The following is a 27671-nucleotide window of genomic DNA, read 5'->3' as shown; positions in this document are numbered from 1 at the left end:
GGAGTGCAGTGATGTGATCTCGGCTCACTGCAACCTGCACCTCCCAGGTTCAAGCGATTCTCCAGCCTCAGCCTCCTGAGTAGCTGGGATTACAGGTGTGCACCACCATGCCCCACTGAGTTTTGTATTTTTAGTAGAGGTGGGGTTTTACCATGTTGACCAGGCTGGTCTCGAACTCCTGGCCTCAAGTGATCCACCCGCCTTGGCCTCCCAAAGTGCTGGGATTACATGCGTGAGCCACCGTGCCTGGCCGGATGTCTGCATTCTGATTGGGCAAGTATTTTAGTTAGTTTCATTATTTCAATGTCAAGCCTCCCTCATCGTATTATTCTCTGCTCTTCACTGCACAGGGAGGACAGGACCTCCCTGGCACTTGTGGAAATGAATGCTACTGACATTCCATTCCCTGTGGGACTAGATGGAGTTCTAGGTTAAAATCATTTGAACACAGTGTCTCTATGGTACACCATGTAGATGTGGTCTGAAATCTTGTATAAGTCACTACTGGCTTCATTTAGACAATAATTTAGCACATTGACCTATTTTTTTCCTTTTCATTAAATCCATTTAACAAGCTATACAAATGTGCTAAGCATTTCACATCATGTAGTTTACTTTGTCTAAATGTATGACAGTGCCTAACAACTCTAATATCCCCCTCAAATGGCTGTATTAAAAAATGCAGCTCTGAACCCGTGTTTTGGAGGCACAGAGTTTTCAGCACTGGCTGGAGGTCAAGCCTCGGGTGAGGAGCGCCCAGACTCAGATGCAGGGTGTGCACTGATGGAGGCGCACTCCACCACCATAAGCACACACCTTTGCTTTACCCAAGTCCACTGACTTTCTGGACTAGGGGCTTCCTTGGGCCATGACCTAATCTTGGAAGTCCACATGCCCCCACCAACCAGCAGGAGCTTGAGGACAAGGCCCTGGTGCCCTGGTTCCTGACCAAATGCTGGCCTCTGGAGAGTAGCTCAGGGATTTTTTGAAAGCTGTCAAAGGCAAGCTTTCACACCAGCTGTCGCGCTTGTCTATCTTCAATAGTCATTTAGTGTCAGGTAGCGGGATCTGCCAAAGATAGAACAGCACGAGTCTTTCCAGTGAGTTTGTATAGCTAGTAGCTATGCTGTGGGAAACCTGATGGAAGTTAAGGCAAGTAAGACAGTTAACAAAAGAGAAAAAAAGTACTCTAGGCCTTTAAGATCAGACATTTCTTTCTATATCAGTAGTCCCCAACCTGGATTGGCTTTGTGGAAGACAACTTTTCCATAAACCAGTGTGTGTGTGTGATGGTTTTGGGATGAAACGGTTCCACTTCAGATCAGCAGGCATTAGTTACTTTCTCATAACGAGTGCGCAACCTAGGTCCCTTGCATGCACAGTTCACAACAGGGTTCACACCCGTATGAGAATCTAATGCTGCTGCTGATCTGACAGGAGGCAGAGCTCAGGGAGTAATGCTCACTCGCTTGGCTGCTGCTCACTTCCTGCTGTGAGCTCACTTCCTGCTGCTCACTTCCTGCTGTGAGCTCACTTCCTGCTGTGAAGTCTGGCTCCTAACAGGCCGTGGACCAGTAGTGGTCCATGGTCCAGGGATTGGGGACCCCCATTCTATATGGCCCAAAGAGAAGGACATGCTGTAGATGGCATGCATTGAGAGCAACATGTTTCCCTAAAGGTTTCAAGTAGACTAGACGAGAACCCAAAGTGCAAGTCCAAACCACTTCACTGGAACCTTCCAGCAGCATGTTAAAGATGCAGATAGAGATTTTGGGGGGCAAGAAGGCCAACTAGATGCAGTCAGGCAGAACAGCTGCCACGGAGGGACTAAGACCACTGGCACAGTCCTAACAGATCTTCAGAGGGAAGGCTCTCAGAGTACATGGAGGGAAGATACAGAAGCTAAGCTGAATGGGGAGGAAGTTGGGAACCCTGCAGGGGAGGGCTACTGCACACCAGGACTCACTCCTGGCCCCCAGTGACTCTAGGGGAATGGGTGAATTGAACTCACAAGGAGCAACCTACTCTTACCATGGGCCCCTGGAATCCTGGCAGGAGACCCTTCAACCACTGTGGACACTCGAGTTTGCAGGGAGAGCTGCTTAGAGAAGTGGTAGTGGGGCATGCCAGCTGATGCAGAGCCCAGAGGGTTTGGTGCGGGAGCATTTGCAGTGGAGCACAGCCAGGGATGCCCAGCCACCTAGGCTCTACTTGTTCTCATAGGAGACTTTGGCCCTCTGGGAACTGTCAGATCTGAACTCTGCAGAGCTGTCTTGCCCATCAGACAGGGCCAGTCTGGACCTGAGCACCCTTGGTCTGCTGGCCTCTCCTGAGGCCCCAGCCTGACTGAGTCCACTTGCAGGAAAGCCTCAGCTACCTTGGGGGCCCATATCCTGCACTGGTGGACAATGGCTGACTAGTAGAGAGCTCCAGTGAGGTGTCACCTATGGCCATGCAGCAACCTGCTTGCTTCCTCCCCCCACAGCAGCTTCCCCGAGGCCCACAGCCACTCCCAACATTGCTTTGCCAGAGTGTGTGTGCCAGCAGGTTTTGCCTTCCCTGCCTTGTCAGTGAACATGTCTGCATGCATCCAACACTGCCACAGGAGTGAATCTTCCCCAACTAGCTACAGAGGCCAACATTCAAATTCAGGAAATGCAGAGAACCCCAGTAAGATACTTCAAAAGAAGATCAACCCCACAACACAATCATCAGATTTTCCAAGGTTGAAATGCAAGAAAGAATGCTAAAGGCAGCTAGAGGGAGAGGGCAAGTCACTTACAAAGGGAACCCCATCAGGCTAACAGCAGATCTCTCAGCAGAAACTCTACAAGCCAGAAGAGATTGGGGGCCTATATTTAATGTTCCTCAAGAAAAATAATCTTCAACCAAGAATTTCATATCCAGTCAAATTAAGCTTCATAAGAGAAGAAGAAATAAGATCCTTTTTAGATAAGCAAATGCTGAGGGAGATTGTTACCACCGGGCCCGCCTTACAAGAGATCTTGAAAGGAGCACTAAATATGAAAAAGAAAGACTGTTACCAGCCAATACAAAAATACACTGAAGTACACAGAACAGTGACACTATAAAGCAACCACATGAACAAGTCTTAATAAACAGCTAACATCATGATGACAGGATCAAATCCACACATATCAATACTAACCTTGAATGTAAACGGGCTAAATGCCCCAAATAAAAGGCACAGAGTAGCAAACTGGATTAAAAAAAAAAAAAAACAATCCAAGACCCATTGGTATGCTATCTTCAAGAGACCCATCTCACATGTAGTGACACCTATAGGCTTAAAATAAAGAGATGGAGAAAAATCTACCAAGCAAATGGAAAACAAAAAAAAGCAGGGGTTGCAATAGTAATTTCAGACAAAACAGACTTTAAACTAACAAAGATTTAAAAAGACAAAGAAGGGCATTACGTAATTGTAAAGGGTTCAATTCAACAAGAAGACATAACTATCCTAAATAATATGTACCAAACATGGGACACCTAGATTTATAAAGCAAGTTCTTAGAGACCGTCAAAGATACTTAGATTCCCAGGCAATAATAGTGGGAGAATTCAACACCCTACTGATAGTATTAGGCAGATCAAGGAAGAAAATTAGCAAAGATTTTCAGGACCCAAGCTCAACATTGGACCAAATGGACCTGATAGACATCTACGTAACTCTCTACCTCAAAACAACAGAATATCCATTCTTATCTGCATGTGGGACATATTTTAAAATCAGCCCCATAATTGGACACAAAACACTCCTCAGCAAATGCAAAAGAAGTGAAATCAAAACAACTACTTTCTTAGACCACAGCACAATGATATTAGAGATCAAGACTAAGGAAATTGCCAAAAACCATATAATTACAAAGAAACTGAATAACCTGCTCTTGAATGACTTTTGGGTAGATAATGAAATTAAGGCAGAAATCACAAAGTTCTCTGAAACTAATGAGAACAAAGATACAGCATACCAGAATCTCTGGGACACAGCTAAGACAGTGTTATGAGGGAAACTTATAGAACTAAATGCCCACATCAAGTTAGAAAGGTCTTAATTTAACAACCTAATATCACAACTAAAAGAACTAGAGAATCAAGAGCAAACCAACCCCAAAGCTAGCAGAAGACAAGAAATAACCAGGATTAGAGCTGAACTGAAAGAGATAAAGACACAAAAAACATTTAAAAGATGAACAAATCCAGGAGTTGGTTTTCTGAAAAAAATTAGTAAAGCAGATAGACTGCTAACTAGACTAATAAGAAAAGAGAGAAGATGCAAATAAACACAATTAGAAGTGACAAAGGGGATATTACCACTACCCCACAGAAATACAAATAACCATCAGAGAATATTATAAATACCTCTATGCACATAAATTAGAAAATCTGGAATAAATGGAAAAATTCCTAGACACATACACCTCCCAAAACTGAAAAAGGAAGAAACTAGATCCCTGAACAGACCAATAATGAGCTCTGAAATTGAATCAGTAATAAATAGCCTACCTAACAAAAAAAGTACAGGACCAGATGGATTCACAGCTGAATTCTACCAGACATACACAGAAGAGCTGGTATCCACTACTACTGAAACCATTCTAAAAAATTGAGCAGGGACTCCTCCCTAACTCATTCTATAAGGCCAGCATCACCCTGATACCAAAACCTGGCAGAGACACAACAAAAAAAGCAAACTTTTGGCCAATATCCTTGATAAATATTGACGCAAAAATCCTCAACAAAATACAAGCAAACCAAATCCAGCAGCACATCAAAAAACTTATCCACCATGATCAAGGAGGCTTTATCCCTGAGATGCAAGGTTGGTTCAACATACGCAAATCAATAAATGTGATTCATCACATAAACTGAACTAAAGACAAAACACAATTATCTCAATAGATGCAGCAAAGCTTTCAGTAAAATTTAACACAACTTCATGTTACAAACTCTCAATAAATGAGGTATTGAGGGAACATACCTCAAAATAAGTGACCTATGACAAACCGACAGCCAATATCATATTGAACGGGCAAAAGCTAGCTAGAAGTGTTGCCCTTGGAAACTAGCACAAGACAAGGATGCCCTCTCTCCTATTTAACATAGTATTGAAAGTTCTAGTCAGAGCAGTCAGGCAAGAGAAGGAAATAAAGGGCATCTAAATAGGAAGAGAGAAGTCAAACTATCCCTGTTTGCAGATGACATGACCCCATATCTAGAAAAACCCAGAGGCTCAGTCCAAAAGCTCCTTCAGCTGATAAACAACTTCTGCAAAGTTCCTTCAGCTTATAAACAACTTCTACAAAATCAACATACAAAAATCACTAGCATTCTTACACACCAACAATAGTCAAGCCAAGAGCCAAATCAGGAACAGAATCCCACTCAGAATTGCCACAAAAAGAATAAAATACCCAGGAATACAGCTAACCTGGGAGGTGAAAGGGCTCTACAAGAAAAACTACAAAACACTGCTTAAAGAAATGACACAAACAAATGGAAAAAAAAAAAATTCATGCTCCTGGATAGGAAGAATCAATATTGTTAAAATGGCCATACTGTCCAAAGCAATTTATAGATTCAGTGTTATTCCTATTAAACTGTCATTGACATTCTTTACAGAACTAGAAAAAAAACATTTTAAAATTCATATGGAACCAAAAAAGAGCTGAAATAGCTAAGGCAATCCTAAGCAAAAAGAAGAAAGCTGGAGGCATCATGCTACCTGACTTCAAACTATACTACAGGGCTACAGTAACCAAAACAGCATGGTACTGGTATAAAAACAGACATATAGACCAATGGAGGAACATAATAGAGAGCCCAGGAATAAGGCACATGCAACCATCTGATTTTTGACAAAGTTGACAAATGACAAGCAATGGGGAAAGGACTCCTTATTCAATAAATGGTGCTGGGATAACTGGTTACCAATGAAGAAGACTGAAACTGGACCCCTTCCTTACACCATATATAAAAATCAATTTAAGATGGATTAGACTTACATGTGAAACCCAAATCATAAAAACTCTGGAAGACAACCTAGGCAATACCACTCTGGACATAGGAACAGGCAAGGATTTCATGACAAAGATACCAAAAGCAATTGCAACTAAAGCAAAAGTTGACAAATGAGATCTAAGTAAACTAAAGAGCTTCTGCAGGCAAAAGAAACTATCCACAGAGTAAAAAGACAACCTACAGAATGGGAGAACATTTTCTCAAATTCTGCATCTGACAAAGGTATAGTGAATATTCAGTATCTATAAGGAACTTAAAAAATTTACAAGAAAAAAACCCACCTCATTATAAAGTGGGCAAAAGACATGAACAGACACTTTTCAAAATAAGACATACATGTGGCCAAGAAACATGAAAAAAAACTCAACATCACTGATCATTAGAGAAATGCAAACCAAAACCACAATGAGATACCATCCCACACCAATCAGAATGGTCACTATTAAAAAGTCGAAAAAGAACAGATGCTGGCGAGGTCACAGAGAAAAAGGAATACTTTTACACTGTTAGTGGGAATGCAAATTAGTTCAATCATTGTAAAAAGCAGTGTGGTGATTCCTCAAAGACCTAAAAACAGAACTATCATTTGACCCAGCAATCTCATTAGCAGGTAAATATCCAAAGGAATATAAATTGTTGTATCATAAAGATACATGCACACATATGTTCACTGCAGCATTATTCACAATAGCAAAGACATGGAATCAACCTAAGTGCCCATCAATTGTAGACTGGAAAAAGAAAATGTGATACATATACACCATGGAATACTATGCAGCCATAAGAAAGAACAAGATCATGTCCTTTGCAGGGACATGGATGGAGCTGGAGGCAATTATCCTTAGTAAACTAATGTAGGAACAGAAAACCATAGACAGCATGTTCTCACTTGTAAGTGGGAGCTACATGATGAGAACACATGGACACAGAGGGAACCACACACACTGGGGCCTACTGGAAGGTGGATGGTGGGAGGAGGAAGGGGATTAGAAAAAATAACTAACGGGTACTAGGCTTGGGCTTAGTACCTGGGTAACAAAATAGTCTGTACAACAAACCCCTATGACACAAGTTTACCTACATAACAAACCTGCGCATGTGCCCCTAAACTTGCAAGTTAAAACACACACACACACACACACACACACACACACACAGATGACTACTCTGTTGCCCCGCAAACTGGAGTGAGCCCAGTTTGTGCTGACGAACCGCACAAGAATGAGAACATTTCCTAATGGCTAGATGTCCAAGTGGGCTGCACAGGTTTTCTGGACACTGGTTGGCTTATTGAACTTTTGGCCAATGCTCAATAGCCACTGTGTCAGACTTGGGCTGAGAATGTTCCAGCGGGAGGTTCCAATGAGGTGGTTTAGACCTGACTTTGGGTTCTACTCTTATCTACTTGAAGCCTGCGGGGAACATCCCAGTATTTGTGGAATACCGGTTGGCTTAGTGAACTTCTTTTTCCCACCGTCCCATCCTACTCCCAACCCCTAAGGAGAAAACAAAGATGTTTCCTGCCCCCAACAGGATCATTTTTAGGGATATGATTTCACCAACCACTGCAGGTAAGAAGGCCAGTGCTGAGTATGGCTGAGTGCAGCTTTTGGTTTGGGCTTCTAATGAAAGACAGCTGAACAGTTTGGTGAAGCAACTCCTCTTCAACACTCGAGGAGTCTAAGCTTTAAGAAGCAGGGGTATATTGGCCCTAAGACTGCTAGGGAAGGATCACACTGAGGGTTTGAGGCAGTTGGCTCTTCAGGGGGGCCCTGAGGAAGCCCCTGGCTAACAGGGCACCAATGAGTTAGTTCCAAGTGAGAAAAATGTTGAGCAGATCCCTTGACACACACAGGCCACCCCCGTGGGCATCCATCACTGTTAGGTAGCACTCGCACAAGCACCCTCACCAGGGCAGCCCCATTTGACTCGGGGGCAAACACATTCAGAGCAGAGATGCTGAGTAATTTGCTTGAAGTCCCAGGGCTGGTAAGGACAGCTGGGCACTGCCATCATGCCTGGCTTAAACAGGTACCCAAAGCCTGCAATGCCGCTCCTCAGGAGAGCAGTCAGCATGGGGCAGGATGTTAGAACCCAAATAACCACATCAACGACACAATCAGATACCAACAATACACAGCGCTGCATTCCAGTAAGAAAAGGCCAAGACCAGACTCATGTTTATTGAAATGTAAGATTTAAATAATACTTTCAAACTCTTCTATCCTTTCCGTTCTGAACTTTGGTCTTAAGAAATTACTTTGGTATTCTGGTGTTGAGCGGTAGGAAGGGTAGAAAAGTTGATTGCAGACCAGTTAGCACATAGAAACCGAGACACAGCTGAACTAGCACTGAAAATATTTGGAAATATTGGTTTCAGCCATTATAAAGACTGTAAGATTTTAATTTTTGATGCAGTTTGGGAAAAAAGATGGCCAGTTGTAGCTCACTAGAAACATCATTTCGTGGCACTGGGCCATAAACCACACGTGACGGGCTTGGTGGTTATGTACTGTAATTCAGCAGGATGGCACGATCTTTACGTAGAAGGCATATTTAGATACAAAAAAGTGAGCAAAGTTACCTGAGTACAGAATGACTAACCTTTATTGTCCCTTGCTGTCTGTGAAAAGAGGCAACAGAATAGCAAAACAAGAACTATCTGTCCGGGAAATCTCCGGACAAGCAGGAAGGTTGATGGCACTGACCCGCCTGGCCAGAGCATCAGTGGCCACACTTCAAGCCACATGGGGACCCTCCCTGGACCTCCCACTCTGACTAGTGGTTCATCACGGGACTATCAACTCACCCTCCACTGGTCCATCTGACATCCTGGGGTGCTGGTTTCTTAATACAAAAATACTAATCTTGACCTCCCACAGGCAGAGGACGCCCACAAGCCAGCATGTGACAAAACTTAAAATAACTGTCACCTACAACTGTGAGTCTTAAATAAGTTCCTGAAGCCAAAATGTACATTTGTCTTTGGTCCTTTAATTGCTCGGCTATACCCGAATTGCTATGTGTGCACCAAAGTCATTCAGCAGTCGAGGCACTCAATATTTAGTGGGATTCCAGCATCGGGTCAAAATGTCATTCTCATTAGTGAGACCCGAAAGAGTCTGGAAGAACTGGTTTTTCCCTGGATGTATTCTGTCTCATGTAATGATCTCCCTTACTCACCTGAATGTCTATTCACAATAACTGGGTGCCACCAACCCCAGGTATAAGACACCAGACTTCTAATTTATTATAATCTAAGGCAATAAAAAGATAGAATCTCCTCACAGGGAACTCGCATGGCAGAGTAAGTGTGCAACACGTCGCTTCTCCCGAACGCCTCCCTAGGCTGGGGTTGGAAGGGTCCAGCGCTGGTGCAGATCCTTAGCTGTGCATTCTGGCTCCACCACACAGCAGCCATGTGTTGGCTGCACTGCCTGTGGGCCTCACTTTCCCCATCTATAAAATGGGGATGATCCTCATGGAGCTGTGATGAGGAACAAATGGGAGCGCAGCACATGGCACGCTTGATACATGATTGACCTAGGAGGGCACAAATGCCAAGTCATGTGACTCTGCACCCTCAAGGCCTGGCGCATCAATATAAATGCTCCTGATCAAGAGGACAAATCGAGAGTCAGCCACGGGGGACACACACTGTGAGAGCGCTGGCTGCCAAGAGTGCAGCAACATATTTCTAAACAAATGCTTTCCAAAGAGCAAAGTTCAGAGCAAGCTTGAGATTCTGGGTTCCCGTGGAGTTTCACTAATTAAAACTCATTATTTCAATATACAAAAATGTGGGGGTAGAAAATGAAAACACACAAGTAATAAATGTTAAGCTCTTCTTTAAAAATGATTCCCACTCTGCAATGAGTGAAAGCTTCAGTAATTACTCTCCCGTGATTGAGTCGCAGTTTTCCCGAAGATAAATACACACAGAGCCTTGTCATAATACTTTTTTTTTTATTACAATATCCAAAAAACTGGGTATGCAAGTTTAGGGGATCTCAAGACCCCTTCTTCAATCGTAGGAATGTGCCATCTCAAGACGGTATATTTAAACTATAAAGAAGTTCAAATGTAAAGGAAAAAGAAAATGCAATTTCTTCATAAACATTCTGTGTCTCTTACTACCAATCACATACTCTTTTGTAAACCCTGAAAAATTTCCCTGTAAATAATATATATATATAGTGTGTGTGTGTGTGTGTGCGCGCGCACGTGTGTGTGTGTATAAAGTGTTGGTAGCTCCCTTCCCCAAAGACCAGCTGTTTTCCTTAATCATCTGTATTAGTGTCAACAAACGGCTACAGATACATATTTCTTTGAGAATTAAATACATAATTGTGAGATTCAAACAAGCCGAAGGGCAAGAGGAAAAAGCACTATGTGGATGGCACATTTGGGGTAAATTACCAAAACATCTGTCTTTCTGCGTCACCGGTTCCCTCTTTTGCAGACTGCCTTTCCAGGAAATTCTTTATTGCAAGCACAGCCCCCAAAGGCACTGGGCAGTCTCCTTACTGCCATCGCACCTGGTGGTTCCAGTATTGCTATCAGCAAACGTGTCGGCTCCCTGCAGAGTCCGGGAGCCATGTAAGGGCACAGGACACGGGCGAGGGCTGCTAGGACTGGGGCCCACCTGCTCTGCCCAGCACGCAGAGTGCCCAGGACGCGGGTGCTGCCGCTGGGTGGCCTGAGGCTCGCTCCTGCGCTCACAGGTGCCCTGCGTCTTTTTAAAGAGGGGTTCCATGAGCGGGAACGAGTTGAATGCACGAGCGCCGTTTCCGATGGAAAAGGAATAATGGGAACTCGCCCCTCTCCTCCCCTCCTCTAAAGCTGGCCGGCCGGGTGGGTTCGAGTGTGGGTGTTAGGCCTGGATGGCGAATGGGAGACAAACCGACCAAGCGACCTGAACATAAAGAGAGACTCAAGGAGAAGCCGTCGGGGCCGTCCCCACGGGAGGAGCCTCTGCCACAGGGCCGGACGGGCAGCTCCACCGTGGGGCCCGGGAGGCGAGTGTGGGGCCGGGGCGCCGTCACTGCAGAGCCCTGACGAGGTAGAGCTTCTCCCCGTGCTCGCTGGTGAAGATGGGCGCCTTTTTGTAGTGTTCCACCAGCTCGTCCATGGTGTGGAAGCGCCGCTGCCCAATGCAGTAGACATTGTCCACGAGCTGCACCTTGAAGTGTTTGTTCTTCCCTGACGCTTTAAGGGACACGGAGAAGTCGCTGGGCTGGGGAGGAAACAGAACACAGTTACAGCCAGGCCCACAGCTGGGAGCTGTGTCTAAATCCATCCACATCTCCTGTGTGTCTAAATCCAAACCACCCATTGCTCAAACGCTGGGTCTCTGGTTTTTTGTTTGTTTTGAGACGGAGTTTCACTCTTTTGCCCAGGCTGTAGTGTAGTGGCGCAATCTTGGCTCACTGCAATCTCCTCCTCCCAGGTTCAAGCGATTCTCCTGTCTCAGCCTCCCGAGTAGCTGGGATTACAGGCGCCTGCCACCACGCCCAGCTAATATTTGTATTTTTAGTAGAGACGGGGTTTCGCCATGTTGGCCAGGCTGGTCTTGAACTCCTGACCTCAGGTGATTCCCCCACCTCCCCGCCTCAGCATTCCAAAGTGCTGGGATTACACGCATGAACCACCACGCCCAGCCAGGTCTCTGTTTTATCTCTAGAACGGCATCAGATGTTCAGAAAGACCTGGAGGCAGTCCATGATTCTGAAATTCTGAACCAAAGAAAAAAATAAATTCTGCTTAGCCCAGTTTCAGTGCTAAATGCGTTTTAGTTATTTGAAAAGTGCAAACTCATTATGGAATATACAGTGTTGCCCTGACTGCAGAAGAAATTTGCCGTTTTTCATTTCCCAAACTATTTTTTGATAAACTGGGAATTTATTAAGAGTGGTTTGTATGCAGGCAGTGGCTAGAAATTTTACTATTTCTGATGTCTAACACTATTAGAAATTAAGACGTCAACATTTTTCTAATTCTTTTTTTTTTTTTGAGACGGAGTTTTGCTCTTGTTGCTCAGGCTGGAGTGCAACGGTGCGATCTTGGCTCACTGCAACCTCTGCCTCCTGGGTTCAAGCGGATTCTCCTGCCTGGGCCTCCCGATGTGCCACCATGCCTGGCTAATTTTTCTAATTCTAAGCATTTGAAAATATGAACAGCAGTGGAAAATTCCAGTCACATTTTAAACATAGTTCACAGTATCCCAGAGGAAGCTGAACTATGGTTTGATTATAGATTTTATTGAAAAATATTTACATTCTGTGATGTCAGTGCCTTATAATTCAGAATATTTTAGAAACATGTCATTATTTTAATCAAAATGTATCTTTTATTGGCCAGGTGCAGTGGCTCACGCCTGTAATCTCAGCAATTTGGGCGGCCGAGGCAGGTGGATCACCTGTGGTCAGGACTTTGAGACCAGCCTGGTCAACATGGTGAAACCTCATCTATACTAAAAATACAAAATTAGCCAGGCATGGTGATGCGTGCCTGTAATCCCAGCTACTTGGGAGGCTGAGGCAGAAGAATCGCTTGAACCCGGGAGGTGGAAGTTGCAGTGAGCAGAGATCACGACACTGCACTCTGGTCTGGGCGACAACAGCAAAACTCCATCTCAAAAAAAAGAAAAAAAAGAAAAAATATATATATATATACACACACACACACAGAGAGAGAGAGAGAGAGAGAGAGAGAGAGAGAGGTCTTTTATCTCATTTGCTGAAGAACATGTAAGAAAGAAGATACTGAATGATAAATGTTCTTTGTACAAAAATATCAAGTTTTGATCAATTCATTAAATGAATAACAATTAGTTACTAACACATGCCAGGCAGGCGGTACCCTGGATACGTGTGTGTGCATGCAGGACATATGCTCTGTGACAATCCAGTGTGGGGAGCAGATAAATAGAGGTGCACAGATGGCTGCACAGGGCAGTAAGTTCTATTAAAAAAAAAAAAAAGAAAAAGACAACAAAACAAAAAAACAGAGTTGCATGAGAGAGGAGCAAGAGGTACCGGAGCTCTAAGTGTGTGAGCGTGTGCAGATACGAGACGGAGTATGTGTAGCGTGTGAGTGCATGTGTGTGAATGTATGAATGTGTGTGCACACACAGGTATGCACTGGGGGGCAGGAGAGCCCTCTGGACAATGTGGAGCTGAGCCTGTGCTCTCCGAGGCAGGGCTGGTAGAGACTGCTCGGGAAATTGGCACCTTGGTGAAGAAAGGGAAGCAGGTCCTGTTCTGTGGCACTAAAGAGGCAGTGTGGCTGGTGGAGCGGAGGAGGGAGTCTGGTCTCCCCTCAAGGGCCCGAGAGTAAAATTCACCTACCCACCTGGCCCCTGCCTGTGGTTCCAATCCATCAGACTAAAGGATTTCCCATCCCCAGTCCCAATGTCACTCCTGTTCATGGTGTTCTTGGGGTCATCCTCTGTCTGCTCATGATCAACTGTTCCCTTAAGGCTCAGCTCAAAGGCTATCCCACTGCTAAGAAGCCTCACTGACCCCAAACAGGGTAAATCCTCTACCCACTGGCTTGGTAGGTAGCATCAGGTTCATGCCTGGCCAGTGGCAGGACCACAGCCTAACATCTGAAATTTTTCATGGAATTCCCAGACCAGCTTTCTGCTTTTCTCAAAGCTCAGGAACTTCCTGCTCTGAGGGTCCAGCAGCTCGGCCCCGCTCTGCGACCTCCCAGCAGGACCCGAGACAGTTAACAAAGGCCTAGGCCATTGTCTATTACAGAGTTCACAAAAGCCCAAATATGTTTGATAAGAAGTGTGCAACCCTGGCAAAACAAGGAATCACTCCATTTATACCAATGACAACTCAGGGGAATGAGTGAGAAGACTCGAATTGTGCAAGGCAGCTGGGCTCACCCACCAGCCACAGCTGTTAACAGAAAAGAATGAAAGGAACAATTGTAAGTGTAGTTTGTATTTATGCATACCTCCGTCCCAAATAGACCAAATAAGAGCAAACCTTTGAGGGGAAAAGCCCCATCTCATCGCCATGTGAGGCCCAGGGCATGCTCCTGGATGAAACTCCAGGAAGAAACCAGAAGGTTAATCTCAGATTAGGCCTCAGCCTATAGATGATTAATATTCTGTAAAGATGTATATTCTGTACTAGAAGTTGTGCTTTTAGGAAAACATGAAGGGCAGTCTCACTTACAGAGTTTACTATAAGCCAGGCTCAACTTAGAGATAAAGTGGCATCATTTTTAGTGGAGGCAGTATGGGAGTGATTCATGGTAAATATATGATACTCCCAATTTTAATTAAGCCAAATGATCAACAGATGACTTTCTACATAAGGGAAATTTGCTTTTAATTCAAGCTCCTTAATTTAACATCATGGTGTATGTGCCTGTATGCACGCATGAGTTGTAGCAATAAAATTTTCACAGCAGAAGAGGTAATTTTTAATTTCGTGGGCTCCTGACCAGAAACCTTAAAGTTAAGGAGGTAGAACCAATTTATGCCAAGCAGGAGTGCTAAAAGTTGGGGAGTGCTCTTTAATTTAAACTGAGTAGATTTTCTGTAGGAAATCTGAAAAAGACCAATCTGTATACTAACATACACTGTTACATGTTACCACTGAACACCTCTAAATGAAGTGTGAAGGTGAACTAGTTAAGATGTTCTCCAAGTGTGCTCTTAAGACCAGCACCATCAGCATCCTCTGGGAACTGGTTAGGAAGCATATTCTCAGGGGCCAGCCATGGCGGCTCACACCTGTAATACCTGCCCTTTGGTGGCAGGATTACTTGAGGCCAGGACTTTAAGACCAGACTGGGCAACATAGTGAGACCCTATCTCTACACAAAATTTAAAATAATTAGCCAGGTGTGGTGGTGCATACCTGTGGTCCCAGCTACTTGGGCGGTCAGGGTGGGAGGATCACTTGAGCCCGGGAGGTCAAGGCTACAGTGAGGTATGATAGCGCCACTGCACTCCAGCCTAGATGACAGAGTGAGACCCTATCTCAAAATAATTAAATAAAAAAAAGAAAAAAGAAATGCAAATTCTCAGGCTCTGCCTCAACCCTGCTGCAGCAGAAATTCTGGGGTGGAGCCCAGTCATCTGTGTTTTAACCTCCAGCACCGTGTGTTTTAATAAGCCCTTCAGGGGATTCTGATGCAGTTTGAGAACTGGAAGAAAGAAAATCTGGAACAAACATCGGCAGTGTTGGAGCCCATCAACAAACGTTTGGTCACCAGAAAAAGATGGGAATGCAATTTATGGGCAAAGCAGCCCATGATGGAGGGAGTGCCAGTCTGCAGATACCTTTCCGATTCTGTCCTGAGGACTCTGGCTCTGCTCCAGGCATCTCTCATAGGGAATTTCCCCTGAAGGGACAGCTGGGACACTGCTGTATGGTCTCTTCCTTTCAAAGTGAGTCAGTCCCTGCATCTGATGGAGATGGAGTTACTCCTGACCCAAAACAATTCTGCCTCCAGAGGGAGCCAGGGAATGATTCCCATGAAAGCAACTCCATCAGTCCTGTTCTCATCTGTTGTAGTCCTTCCATGATTGGCTTTCTAGAACAGACTTCAAGAAATCAGATGAAAAAGGACCACGCCACACTCGTTCCTCAACAAGTACGAGTACTGATAGTATGGCAGAGTACTCTACATTTAAGTTTGTCAAAGAATCTTAACACATTTTTGAAACATGCAGTCAAAATGCTGGCTGAGGCTGTAGTCATCTGAAGGCTCGATCGGGGATGCAGACTCTACTTCCAAGGCGGTCTGCTCACATGAACCCCCGGGGGGCTCTGTAGGGCTGCCTGAATGTACTCTCAACATGGCAGCTGAGATCAACAGATCAACAGAGAGCAAAGAGCCACCCACAATGCCCGTCTCGGAAGCTGCCCTCCATCGCTTCTGCCACATCTTGGTCATTAGAAGTGAGTTGCTCAGGGCAGCCCATGCTCATGGGAAGAGGGTCAGGCTCTACTTTCTGAAGCAAAGAGTAGTAAAGAATTTATGGACATCTTTTTAAGCCATCATAGATGGACACGACACTCATTAAGATTTTCTATGGTTGGACTAAAACCTAACTAGACTCAGTCCCCGGGTTTTGAAACATCTGCCCTTTGATTTCTCCTCTTTAATTGCCACCTTTGTGCTACCTCCCACTGTCCACATTTCCTACACTTTCCATCTCCAAACGCTGTACTTACTTGATATATAGTAATTTCTCTGTGCTGATTACTGGGCAAATTCTTCAAATTTTCAAACATCAGACCACTTCTTCCTGTTATGTCCTTCTATGAGTATTTCTTTTAAGGAATGATTTTTCTATTCTCATAGTTTTTGAATCAACGGTTCTGGAGAACGAACAATTAGTACAACCCATTCATTTGACCCTTCTTTTCAGACAGTCATTTTCCAAGTGGAATCTAAGGACAATTAACAGGTTGGTGCAAAACCAACCTCTCTAGGAGTCTCTATGATTACCGTTGTTTTTGTTTAGGCTTTAGAGTCTATGTTTGAATATAACTAAGTGCAAGAACCCAATTTAACTCCACATCCCCACACCGGACTCAGAGTATCTGGTGTGCCACAAACGTGCAGACTTAAAATTTTCTAATTTTGACTACCTCTTCCATTATTCATTCCTTCAGGTAATTCTTACACCTCATCTCTTTGCAATTTGTGCTTACGGTAAGTGGGTACTTTTAGAAAAGAACAGTAGAGAGCACACTCTTTGATCCCATCTCTACGGCTTTACCAGCTTGATCCATTGCCTCAAATACTTGCTGAAAAGCACTTTTGCAATTTATAAAACAGATGTCCTGATCAGATACGCCTCTCCCTCTCTCAAGATTTAATCATTGTTTTCTCATAGAAGGAAAAAAAAAAACGAAGGCCGAGGACAGACTTTAATATCCTTTATTTCCTCCTCCATCCCTGAAAGCTTACGTATTAATGTGATTTTCTTCTAAGCACAATGGTCAGGAGGAAATGGGAGGAAGGGGCCTTGTTCCAGGTCCTTTTGGTTCTTTAAACCTTAAAACTTCTCCTTATCTTTCACTTTGGACTTAAGATGAGGGTAAAAATGCCCTTTGTGTGATTCACCAGGCCTCCCACACAGACCCTGGACTGATCTCCAGCCACACTGAAGTCTCCAAGCATCAATAATCTGCATATCTCCTTCTACCCCCAGAGAGAGGCCATCCTGTTGGTTTCTTATCACAAGTTGTATCATTCTTTTCTTTTGGTAAAGACATGTTTTTATCCTTTTACTTCTTTACAGAAGGCACTCTTCTATCCACAGAAGTGGTTCATTTACCTCCCAAAAGTGAGAACAAATGGGTTAGAGGCAAATCGTGATCCACTGATTAATAGTTTCTCTGTTTTTATCTCAGAAAAACTGCCTTTCAGTTTTACCATTCTATTCGGTCACCTCCCTAGTTGTCTGAGGTAGCCTTCTTTTAATCAAAATAACTCCTGTCTATACTTATGCTGCTAGCTGTCAGGTGACCCAGCGCGCTTTGTTTTTACATCAGATTCTCTCTTCCTTGCCCCAAGTGTGATGAGTCTCACCAGCATTTCCTATTCTCCTATCAATGTTCACTCTATAAAATATTTACTCTGCAGGCCTGAAGCCAGTCCACACTGACATGTTCAAATATTCATCTCATTAACTTTGGAAGTAATCTTATTTACATAAATGATGAAAAATCAATCATCAACTATAGGGCAGCCCTCCAAGTCCCATCTACCTAATCTAGGAAAACGGAGCATTCCCTGTCCACTTTCCAGTTAGTATGTATGTGTGTGTTTAGCCCTCTCTATCCTCAAATGTATTTCCCAAAGTCACATGTAATACCTCACCGTATAGGCCTTTAGAATATTGTCCTTGTTATTCTTTGTCTTTCCACAGTGTCATACCTGATGTGACTGAGTGACAACTTAAGTCAGAATTTTACCATATCACACAAACAGTATGCATAAGAGCTTGAATCAAGTGCACACGCCACAATGCGGTGGTTCTCAAATTGGAGCATCGGAATTATTCAGGGGTTCAGAGGTTCTCAGAATTTGGAAGAAAAAAAGGACTCAGAGGGCTTCTTCAAACCAAGGTTGCAGAGCCCTACCCCAGAGATTCGAAGTCAGCAAGCTGGGGCAATCAAGTTCGCTGGTGATGCTGATGCTGCTGGTGTAGGAACCACACTTTGGAATTATTGCCATGGATGGTGGCTGAAGAAAATTATACATGGGTATTCTCCTGCTCGCCTGTGGCAGCATCTATGCTTGACTCTGTTATACTTCCAATGACTATACTGTAGATGGGATTTTTAAAATGCTAAAATGCAATGCAGTAAGGAAGATGGGTGAGCAGACCAGTTTGCAAATGACTCCACCATCAGTTATTACAATGAACTAATTTAAATTGCTTTCTGTGTTATCAACTCCACAGGGATCTGAAACTCTATTTTGTTACTCTGTGCTGCTCTTGCCATGCTACAGAGGTCATGTTAAAGAAATGCTTAGTAATAGTGCCATGAGAAACATCCCCAGATAAATGAGAGACCCCACACAGAAATACAACTCAAAAGGGGAGACATATGCCCCCCGAATGAAGACAAGCAAAACGTAAAGCCGAGATTAAAAGTTATGTGGTGATGCAAATCAAAACCACAGTGAGCTACCACTTCACACCTACCAGAAGGGCCATTTTACATATATGTGTGTATATGTGTGTATATATATGTATATTTATGTGTGTGTGTATATCTATATACACGTATACACACACACACACACGGCCATGTATGGCTTAATGACAGGATATATTCTCAGAAATACATCATCAGGCGATTTGGTCATTATGCAAACATCAGGGTGAACTTACACAAACGTAGATGGTATAGCCTACTACACATCTAGGCTATAAGGTATGGCCTGTTGCTCCCAGGCTACAAACCTGCACAATATGTTACTCTACTCAACACTGTAGGACACTGTAACACAATGGTGTTCTGTAAACCAAAGAGATGTCTAAATCTGTAAGACAACATAGTCACGGATTTTTTTTGCAGCCACAGCTGCAATTTTAACTCCAGTGCGTGACAACCGTGGAGAGCTTCCAGAACGAGGCCAGCGCAACTCCACCTTCTGGGAAAAACCAAGAGCCATGGTCCCGAAAGAAATTAGGAACCTCTTACTGACCAGGTTTGCTACTGATTGTATTAAAAGCACTAGCTTTTAGTAAGACGCCTGTGTTCACAGATCCCAGTAAATGATGCATTGCTTGGTGTGTTTTAAAGGTCAGCATTGAAGAGCCAGCCAGAATGAGGAGGCAGAATCAGAATCGGGTGATGAGCACTAAACTTCGAGGTAACAGCCTGCACTGCATGGTCTTGCGGGCCCTTCCATCTTCAAGAGTTAAATATGCTTAAAATTAGAACTATTACAAAAATCCAGGCTCAAAACTTCCATTTGGTACTGGGCAAAAAGCCTGGCAATTAAAAATAACTTGTTATCTTTGAAACTGGAAGGATGCCTACAGGCACTGCTCATAGCAACCTAAGGTTAAGTCATCTTAACATTAACTCATTTATGAAGAAACACCTACAGATCACAGAGCCTAACCATGAAACTCTGGAAGCGGTTTTCACTTTGCTCTGACAATCTGCCTCCTACCAATTCACCAGCAGAAACACAGCAAGTTTATTTTCAAACTCTAAACAGTAAAAACCAAAAAAACCAAAACCAAAACAAAACAAAAAACCCCAAAACACTCAACAGAAATACACTTCAAGAGATAAATCCCACTCAACAAAAGCTATAGTTCTAAATGAAGGTCAGCTTTGTGACAATATTTTTATAATTTTGGAAATGTAGTATTATGCAGAAATGGTTTCAATAACAGTCGCAAGAATGTATAAAACCACCAGGAATACATCATAGGGATCAAGGGTTTTCAAAGTGTGGTCCCCATAGCAGCAGCATCACCACCAAGAAACGTGCTATTAATAGAAATGCAAATTCTTGGGCCCCAGACCTCCAGAATCAGTACCACTGCAGGTAGGACCCAGCAATTTCTGTTTTAACAAGCCTCAAGGCGATTCTGATACACAGTCCACAGTTTGAGAATCATTATTTAGAGAAATGGAATGATGAAATTGCCTGAAAATAAGAGTTTTGGGTAGAAGTTATCATTTCTATGAGAAATATTATAACTTTGAAAATACAGAAAGGAACTATTTAATTTCCTGGCCAAACTCTTTTAATGTATTTTAAAAAAGAGAAATGAAACATCCACTGACTTTTAGTATGGCCAATATGTGCATTACATTATCCTTAGCAGGAGAGTTTTTCTCTATTGGAAACAGATGTATTGTATGACAATATTAGCATCTAATACTATTGCAGGACACAATAAATACACGATTTCTTCGGGATCTAAAATCTTACAGAGGAAAATGGCTTCCCAGACTTGTGGCTGATGCTGTCCAGCAAGTCACGCAGGCCAGCTGTGCACCTTTTCCAACCATATCCTAGTTGTGATCTGTCACTTTCCGAACGACCTTTACAAGGATGGGGGATGCAGCAATTAAGAAAATAAAATACTGACAACTTGTACAGTTTACCAGAAACCCAGTAAAGGGTTACTGTTCATTTTAAGTACAGCTTTCTAGCCATATCCATAGCATCAATGTGGACAAAATAATAAAAGGATTTATGAGGGACACACACAGGGTGAGTAGGATTTCTGAGTTTTCTGGATTTAAGTAGGTATAGCTCACAGCTGAAGGTATGATAATGAAATATGGAGAATAAGCACCAACAATATATCACCTTTAGCTGCTAAGGATAAACGACAATTGTAGATGAGAGAGGAGAGCGAGGGAGGAAGAAGAAAGGGAAGAACAAGCAGTAGGCACTGAAGTTCAGGACAGGAAAGAGGGCCCAACAGGTTCGTTCATTTGTGGGTTCACTGATTCATCTAACATATCCAACAGATACTTCTGAAATACCCAGCACTTACTGATAGTGGATAGCACAGGATGTGGCAATGTTTGTCCTCCCTGAAATAAGCACCTCTCAATATCATCAAGCAAGGGTCTAGCTCATTTACACTGCAGTCACTCAGGGTATTTTAAAAGCTGATATGCATGTTGAAGATCCATTCCAAAAGAAACAGCTGTGCTTATCCAGAAGCCAGGCTTCATGTGGTAACCTCAATGAAAGGTCCAGGCCCAAAGATTCCAAGAAAAAAGGAAATTAAATGAAGATGCCTGCCTCTGAGTCCTGCAGGGAGGCTGAACCCCTCAGAAACCTTTCCATGCTGTGAAGGAATTATGTCAGATCATGAACCTAAGGGCTCTTGGTGGCCTGGTGGTGGCTGTGAAAGCCAGCTCTAACCTGAGAAATGGCAAAATGAGCAGGAAAACACATGGCGATGCGGGGAGGCAGTGGATGGTGGGGAAAGAAAACAAGCAAAGGACTTGTCCACTTGTCCATCAGGACAGGTCCCCGGCAGTCACAGATGACAGCTGAGAACAGCCTTGGTCATGAACAGGAAACGCAGCAAACCTGGCCCGGTTCTGTGGTCACGAGAAAAGAAGCCACACCCCTCAGGGCTCTTGTAGAATCCCCGTGGCACAAGGCATGCACACTAACAACAGCTGAAAATGGCCTGTGTCATGGCAAGATCCATCAGGACAAGCTGCCCTGCACAGCATCAGGCCACGTGGAGCCTCAGACCAAGACGGTGCTGCTATGTGTGCAGAGCCGATGCAAGTGCCAGTAATGCCCTTTCCACCCTATATTCCTGGAATCATACATGTTGCTCCTTGACTTTCTAAGTTAGGAGAGAATGCAAAACATCTTGAAAGGCCCCCAATTACAAAATTGTTAAAAGGAAATACAATTAGTGCTTTAGTACTTTTGAAAAAGTTAACTCATTCTCTAACAATGCAAGGCAACTGAGACAGTGGGGTGTAGAGTTCCGAGATGAAAACCAGCCAATGCATGCATCCCTCCTTATCCAAAGGGATCTGGTCCCTGAATTCAGACAACAATGGCCACCTGTGCATGTTCCATAGAAAAGCCATAGGTCCTCCCTAAGGCCAGCAAACCCGGAGAACACCTTTTTCATCTACTCTCTAAAGTCTTTCTTCTTCTCCCCAAATCTTAGGCAGAAAGAATAATGACTGGGACCAGTGTCTCCACACTGCAGGACTTCCTTCTGAGAAGTCTCTTCAAACTCAAACATTTTAAGCCAAGATCATATTTTGTGCATTATACTTAGCCCTTAAGGACTCTGGACCAAGCACTTAATATTGTAATTGGTTTTCCAGCACTTTCTCTAAGTTTCTGCTCGATTGAGTTGAAAGCGCTGCTGTCCTTAATTTGCTTAAGGCTTCAAACCCGATCTAAAGGAAGTGGTGCACAGAGCTCTCGTCATGTGAGAACAATTCAATGTGATGTCTTGCCAGGAATGATAAACTCTGGTGACTTGATAAGAAAATCTCAGAGTTCAGATTTCAGATGAAGTTAGCTTTCAGGCTGGCATTCCCGTCCAAGCACATCTAAGGCTCCGCAAAACTGATGACACCACAAAGGAGTCCAGTTTCCACCACCACGATGCTCCTTCCTCAAAGAGGAGAAGATCCCACTTGCCTCTCTCTGGAGGGCTTTGAATGCCTCTCTGATCAGTCAACAGGACTCCTGAATGCGCACTTATTTATTGTGCTAGTAACCTTTTCAGAGGACAGCAGGGGCAGCAGGTAGTACATACTTACTAGTCTTACAGTGTGCATTTAAAAATGAAATTGAAGCCTACTAGAACCAATACAATTCAAATACATCAAACTCTATCTCCTAAATGCTTGTTTTGGAAGTCTCTCGATTGTAGAAGGTGTATGTGTAAAGACGTTTGCAAAACTGGTCGAATATTTCCTTCACACACGAAAAGGCTGCCTTCTGGGATGCAGGCTCCACCCCCATGCCTGAAACTCACTGCCCCCAGCCTGCCACCCCTGGAAGTGGCTCTGCTGCCCCAGTCGAGTGGCTTCATATCTCCCACTCACTGCACACACACACAACTCATCTCTCTCAAGAACTCTTGTTTTCTTTTCAATTCATCTTGTAAGTGCTTCAAAAGCTTTTCAGAGATGAACTCAGTGGCGCTGCCTGCCGTGGCAATGACCTTGGGATTATACGGTTTACAAAGAGAAAGCAAGCAAACAACAAAAGGCGGTGTCAGAAACCGGCCACCAGTCTTGCAAAGATTGCTTTCTCTGGGAAACAGACCGAGTAGAAACAAAGTAAATCACTCGGGCCTTCTACGTACACACAATGGGCAACCAGGAGAGAAAATGACGTTTGAGTCTGTAAAATACAAGAGGGGGAATCTTCGGAGAGAAGCAGAACCACCTTGGTCAGCTACAAACATTTTTTCAGTTAACCTCCCACCTCCAGAAATGGACACCCACGATCCCCAAAACAGATGCAAGGAAATCACGGAGTAGCAAACATTACACTAAATTGCATTCATCTGCATCTCCCGCCTTTCTAGCGTACTCACACAATGTGAAATGGGCGTGGCACACAGAGCCACTGTGCAAGGCGCATTTACTGCCTCCAGCCAGAGCTGCGGGCGCAGCGCACTTACCGAGGACTCGCTGTCCCTAATGAGGAAGTCGCCCTCCACGCCCCGCTCGTTGAGGGCGCACTCGGCCTGGTGCCGCGTCACGTTCCCGTAGTACCACTCTCTGCCCGCGAAGCGCCCGCTGGACGAGGGCCCGGTGTAGCTTATCTGTGGGGCGTGCGCAGGGTGCAGAGCAGGCCCGTCACTGAGGACCACCACGTAGTTTTTGGGGACGAGGCCCACCTGGCCCCGGGCATTTTTGCATTTCCACCACTCGGGGTCGTTCTCGGGCTTCTCGATCACCTCCATGGTCTCCCCCTTCTCGAAGTTGAGCTCCTCCTCGGTGACTGAGCTGAAGGGGTACAGCGTCTGGACCACGTGCAGCACGCGGGAGCCCTGGCCATTGCTCAGCGAGGCGCCCTTGCGCAGGCTCAGGAAGCTCGGGGACTCCGCAGCTGCCTCGTCCACCTCCTCCAGGACGTAGTTGGAGGGGAACCAGCCGATCTGCCCGTTGTAGCTGCCCCGCCACCAACCGTCGCTGCACTTCTCCATGACGGTGACACGCGACCCCTTCACCAGGGACAGCTCATCTTCCCGCTCGGCAACATAGGCGAACTTGACGAAGGCCGGGATGTTGAGGTCGTAGATGCGGTCGGCGCTGCTGCCATTGGCGGGGTACTCAGCATCCGTGCTGGGCGTGGGGGACGCGTCCCGCGCGCTGGTCTTCCTGCGCGTCTTGCCAAGGCCTGTGGAGACACAGCAAGGCTCAGTGGCGCGGGGCACTTGGGCACCACCCCACTCCCTAGTCTACCGGGATTTCCACGCAGTATCTCTGGCGGTTAAATACAAGGGGACACATGGACAGTGCTTACAAACTGTTAATTACCATCAGAAAAATAAGGTTGCTGGCAGCTGCCTCCTGTAGCTGTGAAGTTACTTAAAGTTGAGAACTACTTAAACTGATCTATTTTACCCATAAAAACGTCACAGGGCCAGCACGGTGGCTCACGCCTAAAATCCCAGGCTTTGAGAGGCCCAGGCGGGAGGATTGCTTGAGGCCAGGAGTCTTAGACCAGCCTAGGCAACATAGCAAGACCCTGTGTCTGCAAAAAATTAAAAAAAAAAAAAAAAAAAATTAGCCACCTGTGGTGCACATCTATGGGCCTAGCTACTGGAGAGGCTGAGGTGGGAAGATGGCTTGAGCCAGAGTTCCAGACTGCAGGGAGCCGTGATGGCTCCACTGCACTCTAGCCTGTACAACAGAGTGAGGTCCTGTCTCTAAAATCAAACAAAACCAAAAAATGCGGAAGTACCACTGACACAAAAGATAACGAGAAGAGTAGAAGGTTTCCTTCTGAAATAACCGTTTTTAGAGCATCCCTGTGCCTCTGAAAAAAATAAAATATAAATGCAGACAAAATACCTTTTTCATTCCTTGAATGGGTGGGAAGTCAGACTAAATGAATTCAAAGACCCGTTAGAACTCTTAAGACCGTCCAGTCCTAGGGAGCACAGCTTGCATAACCTGCCCTGCCCCCAGCTGCCTTGCCACTGCCTCCTCCACTCCTGGGACACTCACTGCCCTCACCCCTCACCCCTGGACAGCATGACAGCCCTAATGGGCAAACCCCATCATCTTCACCTTTCTTCTCGTCTTACAATTCTTCTCTTCTTTTAAAACAGCAGACTAATTTCCCACAACAGATTGTGATGAGTGCATTAGGAAAACTTAGCTGATACCTTAAATCGAAGACACAATTTTTCATACTGTGATTCAAAGCCCACTAGTGGATCATAAAAACCACTTTAATGGGTTGCAACCAGCCTACAGGTATGTGTTGAACTTAAGGGAATAAAGCAGAAAATTTCAGTGCATCAAACACAATTACAGTAAGTACTGTTTCTTCAGTCACACATGTGAGTACTGAATCAGAATGGGAAACATTTCTTCCTGTGCGTGATGAAAAACGCTAGAAAAGCCCTAAGGTAAAAATGTTTTAACTGTGTTAAAATGCATGGAATTCTGGAACATTCTACGAGAGGAAAGCATGTCAGCCCCAGAGCTGGGGACACACCCCACACAGGCAGACGTGGCCTTCTTTAGCTGTCCTAAGAGATGAGTGCTCCCACCACAGCTCTGCTTTGACCTCTATCTTAACCAGTGTGGAGGATTAGTCATTTGTAGACTCCTCAAAATGACTTCCTCAAAGCGCTTCCATGGGTAGCTTCTTGTACCTCTTTCTCCTTTTCTTCCTTAAACTAGAATAAAGGGGGATCAGTCCTAAGAATTACTTGTGCTTCTATCGCCTTGCTGAGTGGGCAGGAGGTCAAGAGGGGAAAAAGGCTGATTATCCTCAATGGTGGAGAGCTGGGCTGCCGCCCCCCTGGGGCAGATCGGCCCTGCCCAGCAGCCACTGCCCTAGGACGTGCACCCACGCAGCACCGGAGGCATGTGAGGCCACATACGTTTCAGAGCAAATACACTGATTCATTTATGCTAATGTCCTCTGACGTTTCTCTTTGTACCACATTTTATTCACGTGCATGGGAGACACAAGAGTAAGCCAGAATATTAGAACAGGTGAAACACTTAGATTTCTACTTCGGGTTAACTCACATTATATAAAAGCATAAACCTCCAAATCTGAGAACTCATCCTTTCATGGGATTTCAAACGCAGGATGGTTCAACTACACAATGAGAGCACCATGATAACACCACAGCTCCACAATCCGGAAGGCAGGCCATCCATGAACGCGAACTTTTTCTGTCCAGAAGGCAGTGGTGCCCGAAGCTCAACCAGGAAGGCCTTACGGCCTTATCAAACAGCTAGCAAGCTGGGACCACCAGGGCCAGGCTGAGGCCGACTTTTATTGGCAACAATGATGTCAAGAAATAACAATGAACAATAAACTTTTAATAGACCTTTGCAAACATGTAACTTACAAAAGCTATTTGAGAAAAAAACGCCTGTGGATGAGCGGGTTTCGGAATATTCATCAGGCCATGAAGATAAAGGTGACAAGATCAGCAGAAAAGACATTAGAGAGTGGCCACCACAATATGTTATACAGACACTTTATAACTGATACATGAATATTCTACTTTAGTGACTTCTTTCAAAAACAAAATACGGTAATTTAAATTAATTAATACAGCCACTGAATTCCTGAGACATACCAGGCACCAACCTAGACTTCGGTGGGGGGTGAAATGAGCAGACAAGCATGCTTTCTGCCTGCACAGAGCTTATACCTGGAACACTGTACATAGCAAGCATGCAGCAGCAATTTTAACCTGTTTTGCTCGAATGTGATCTAAGTAGTCTTTGAGGCAACTCAGAGGGTCAGTGCAGACTGACAGAGAGCTGCATGCTCTTGGTCAAATTACTTAATAAATGTCTGTGAACTTATTTTCTTACCCCCTAGATGTGAACATGTTAGTCTGCTCACGCTACCATAATAAGTACCACAGACTGGGTGGCTTAAACAACAGACATTTATTTCCTCACGGTTCTGGAGGCTGGAAGTCCAAATCAAGGTGCTGGCAGGGTTGGTTCCTTGCAAGGCCTCTCTCCTGGACTTGCAGATGCTGTCTTCTTCCTGTGTGTCTTCACACGGTCTTCCCTCTGAGTGTGTCTGTGTTCCAATCTCCTTTTTTATAAGAACACCAGTCAGACTGGATGAGGGCCCACCCCAGTGACTTCATTTTAACTTAATCACTTCTGTAAAGGCTCTATTTCCAAACATAATCACCTTCTGAAGTCCTGGGGATTGGGACTTCGTATGAATTTCAGGAAGATGCCATCTGGCGCATGACAGGCACCGGCATTCAGCTGATGCTATAAAGCACAGGAAGTGCTCTGTGGATAACAATGATTACTCTTATTAACTAAGCTGTGGTTTTCTTGTTGCTCTAAATGGTATTTTACCAAAAGAAGGCCAAAGCCCTCTTTAAAAACACTTGGTCATCATCCTATCAGTGTCAGATGGCCACCAAA

The 27671-nt window shown here is 44.5% G+C and overlaps 1 protein-coding gene across 2 annotated transcripts in view; it reads right to left on the bottom strand.

The window, feature by feature from the left end:
• Positions 1-9988: 9988 nt before the first annotated feature.
• NCK2 (NCK adaptor protein 2) overlaps positions 9989-27671 on the bottom strand; it is a 150197-nt gene continuing 132514 nt past the window's right edge. The window contains exons 4-5 of one of the 2 annotated variants that reach the window (XM_008008289.3): positions 23696-24417; positions 9989-11278 (exon numbers count right to left, since the gene is read on the bottom strand). In XM_008008289.3, the coding sequence (XP_008006480.1) occupies positions 11084-11278; positions 23696-24417 (917 nt within the window). In that variant the 3' untranslated portion in view covers positions 9989-11083. The remainder of the gene's footprint in view (positions 11279-23695; positions 24418-27671) is intronic. The other variant, XM_038004278.2, reaches the window with a different exon arrangement.

The sequence above is a fragment of the Chlorocebus sabaeus genome, chromosome 14 (genome assembly GCF_047675955.1).
Source record: "Chlorocebus sabaeus isolate Y175 chromosome 14, mChlSab1.0.hap1, whole genome shotgun sequence".
Classification (NCBI taxonomy): domain Eukaryota; kingdom Metazoa; phylum Chordata; class Mammalia; order Primates; family Cercopithecidae; genus Chlorocebus; species Chlorocebus sabaeus.
The sequence above is the reverse complement of the archived record's forward strand: the minus strand, read 5'-3'. Positions and strand labels throughout refer to the sequence as shown.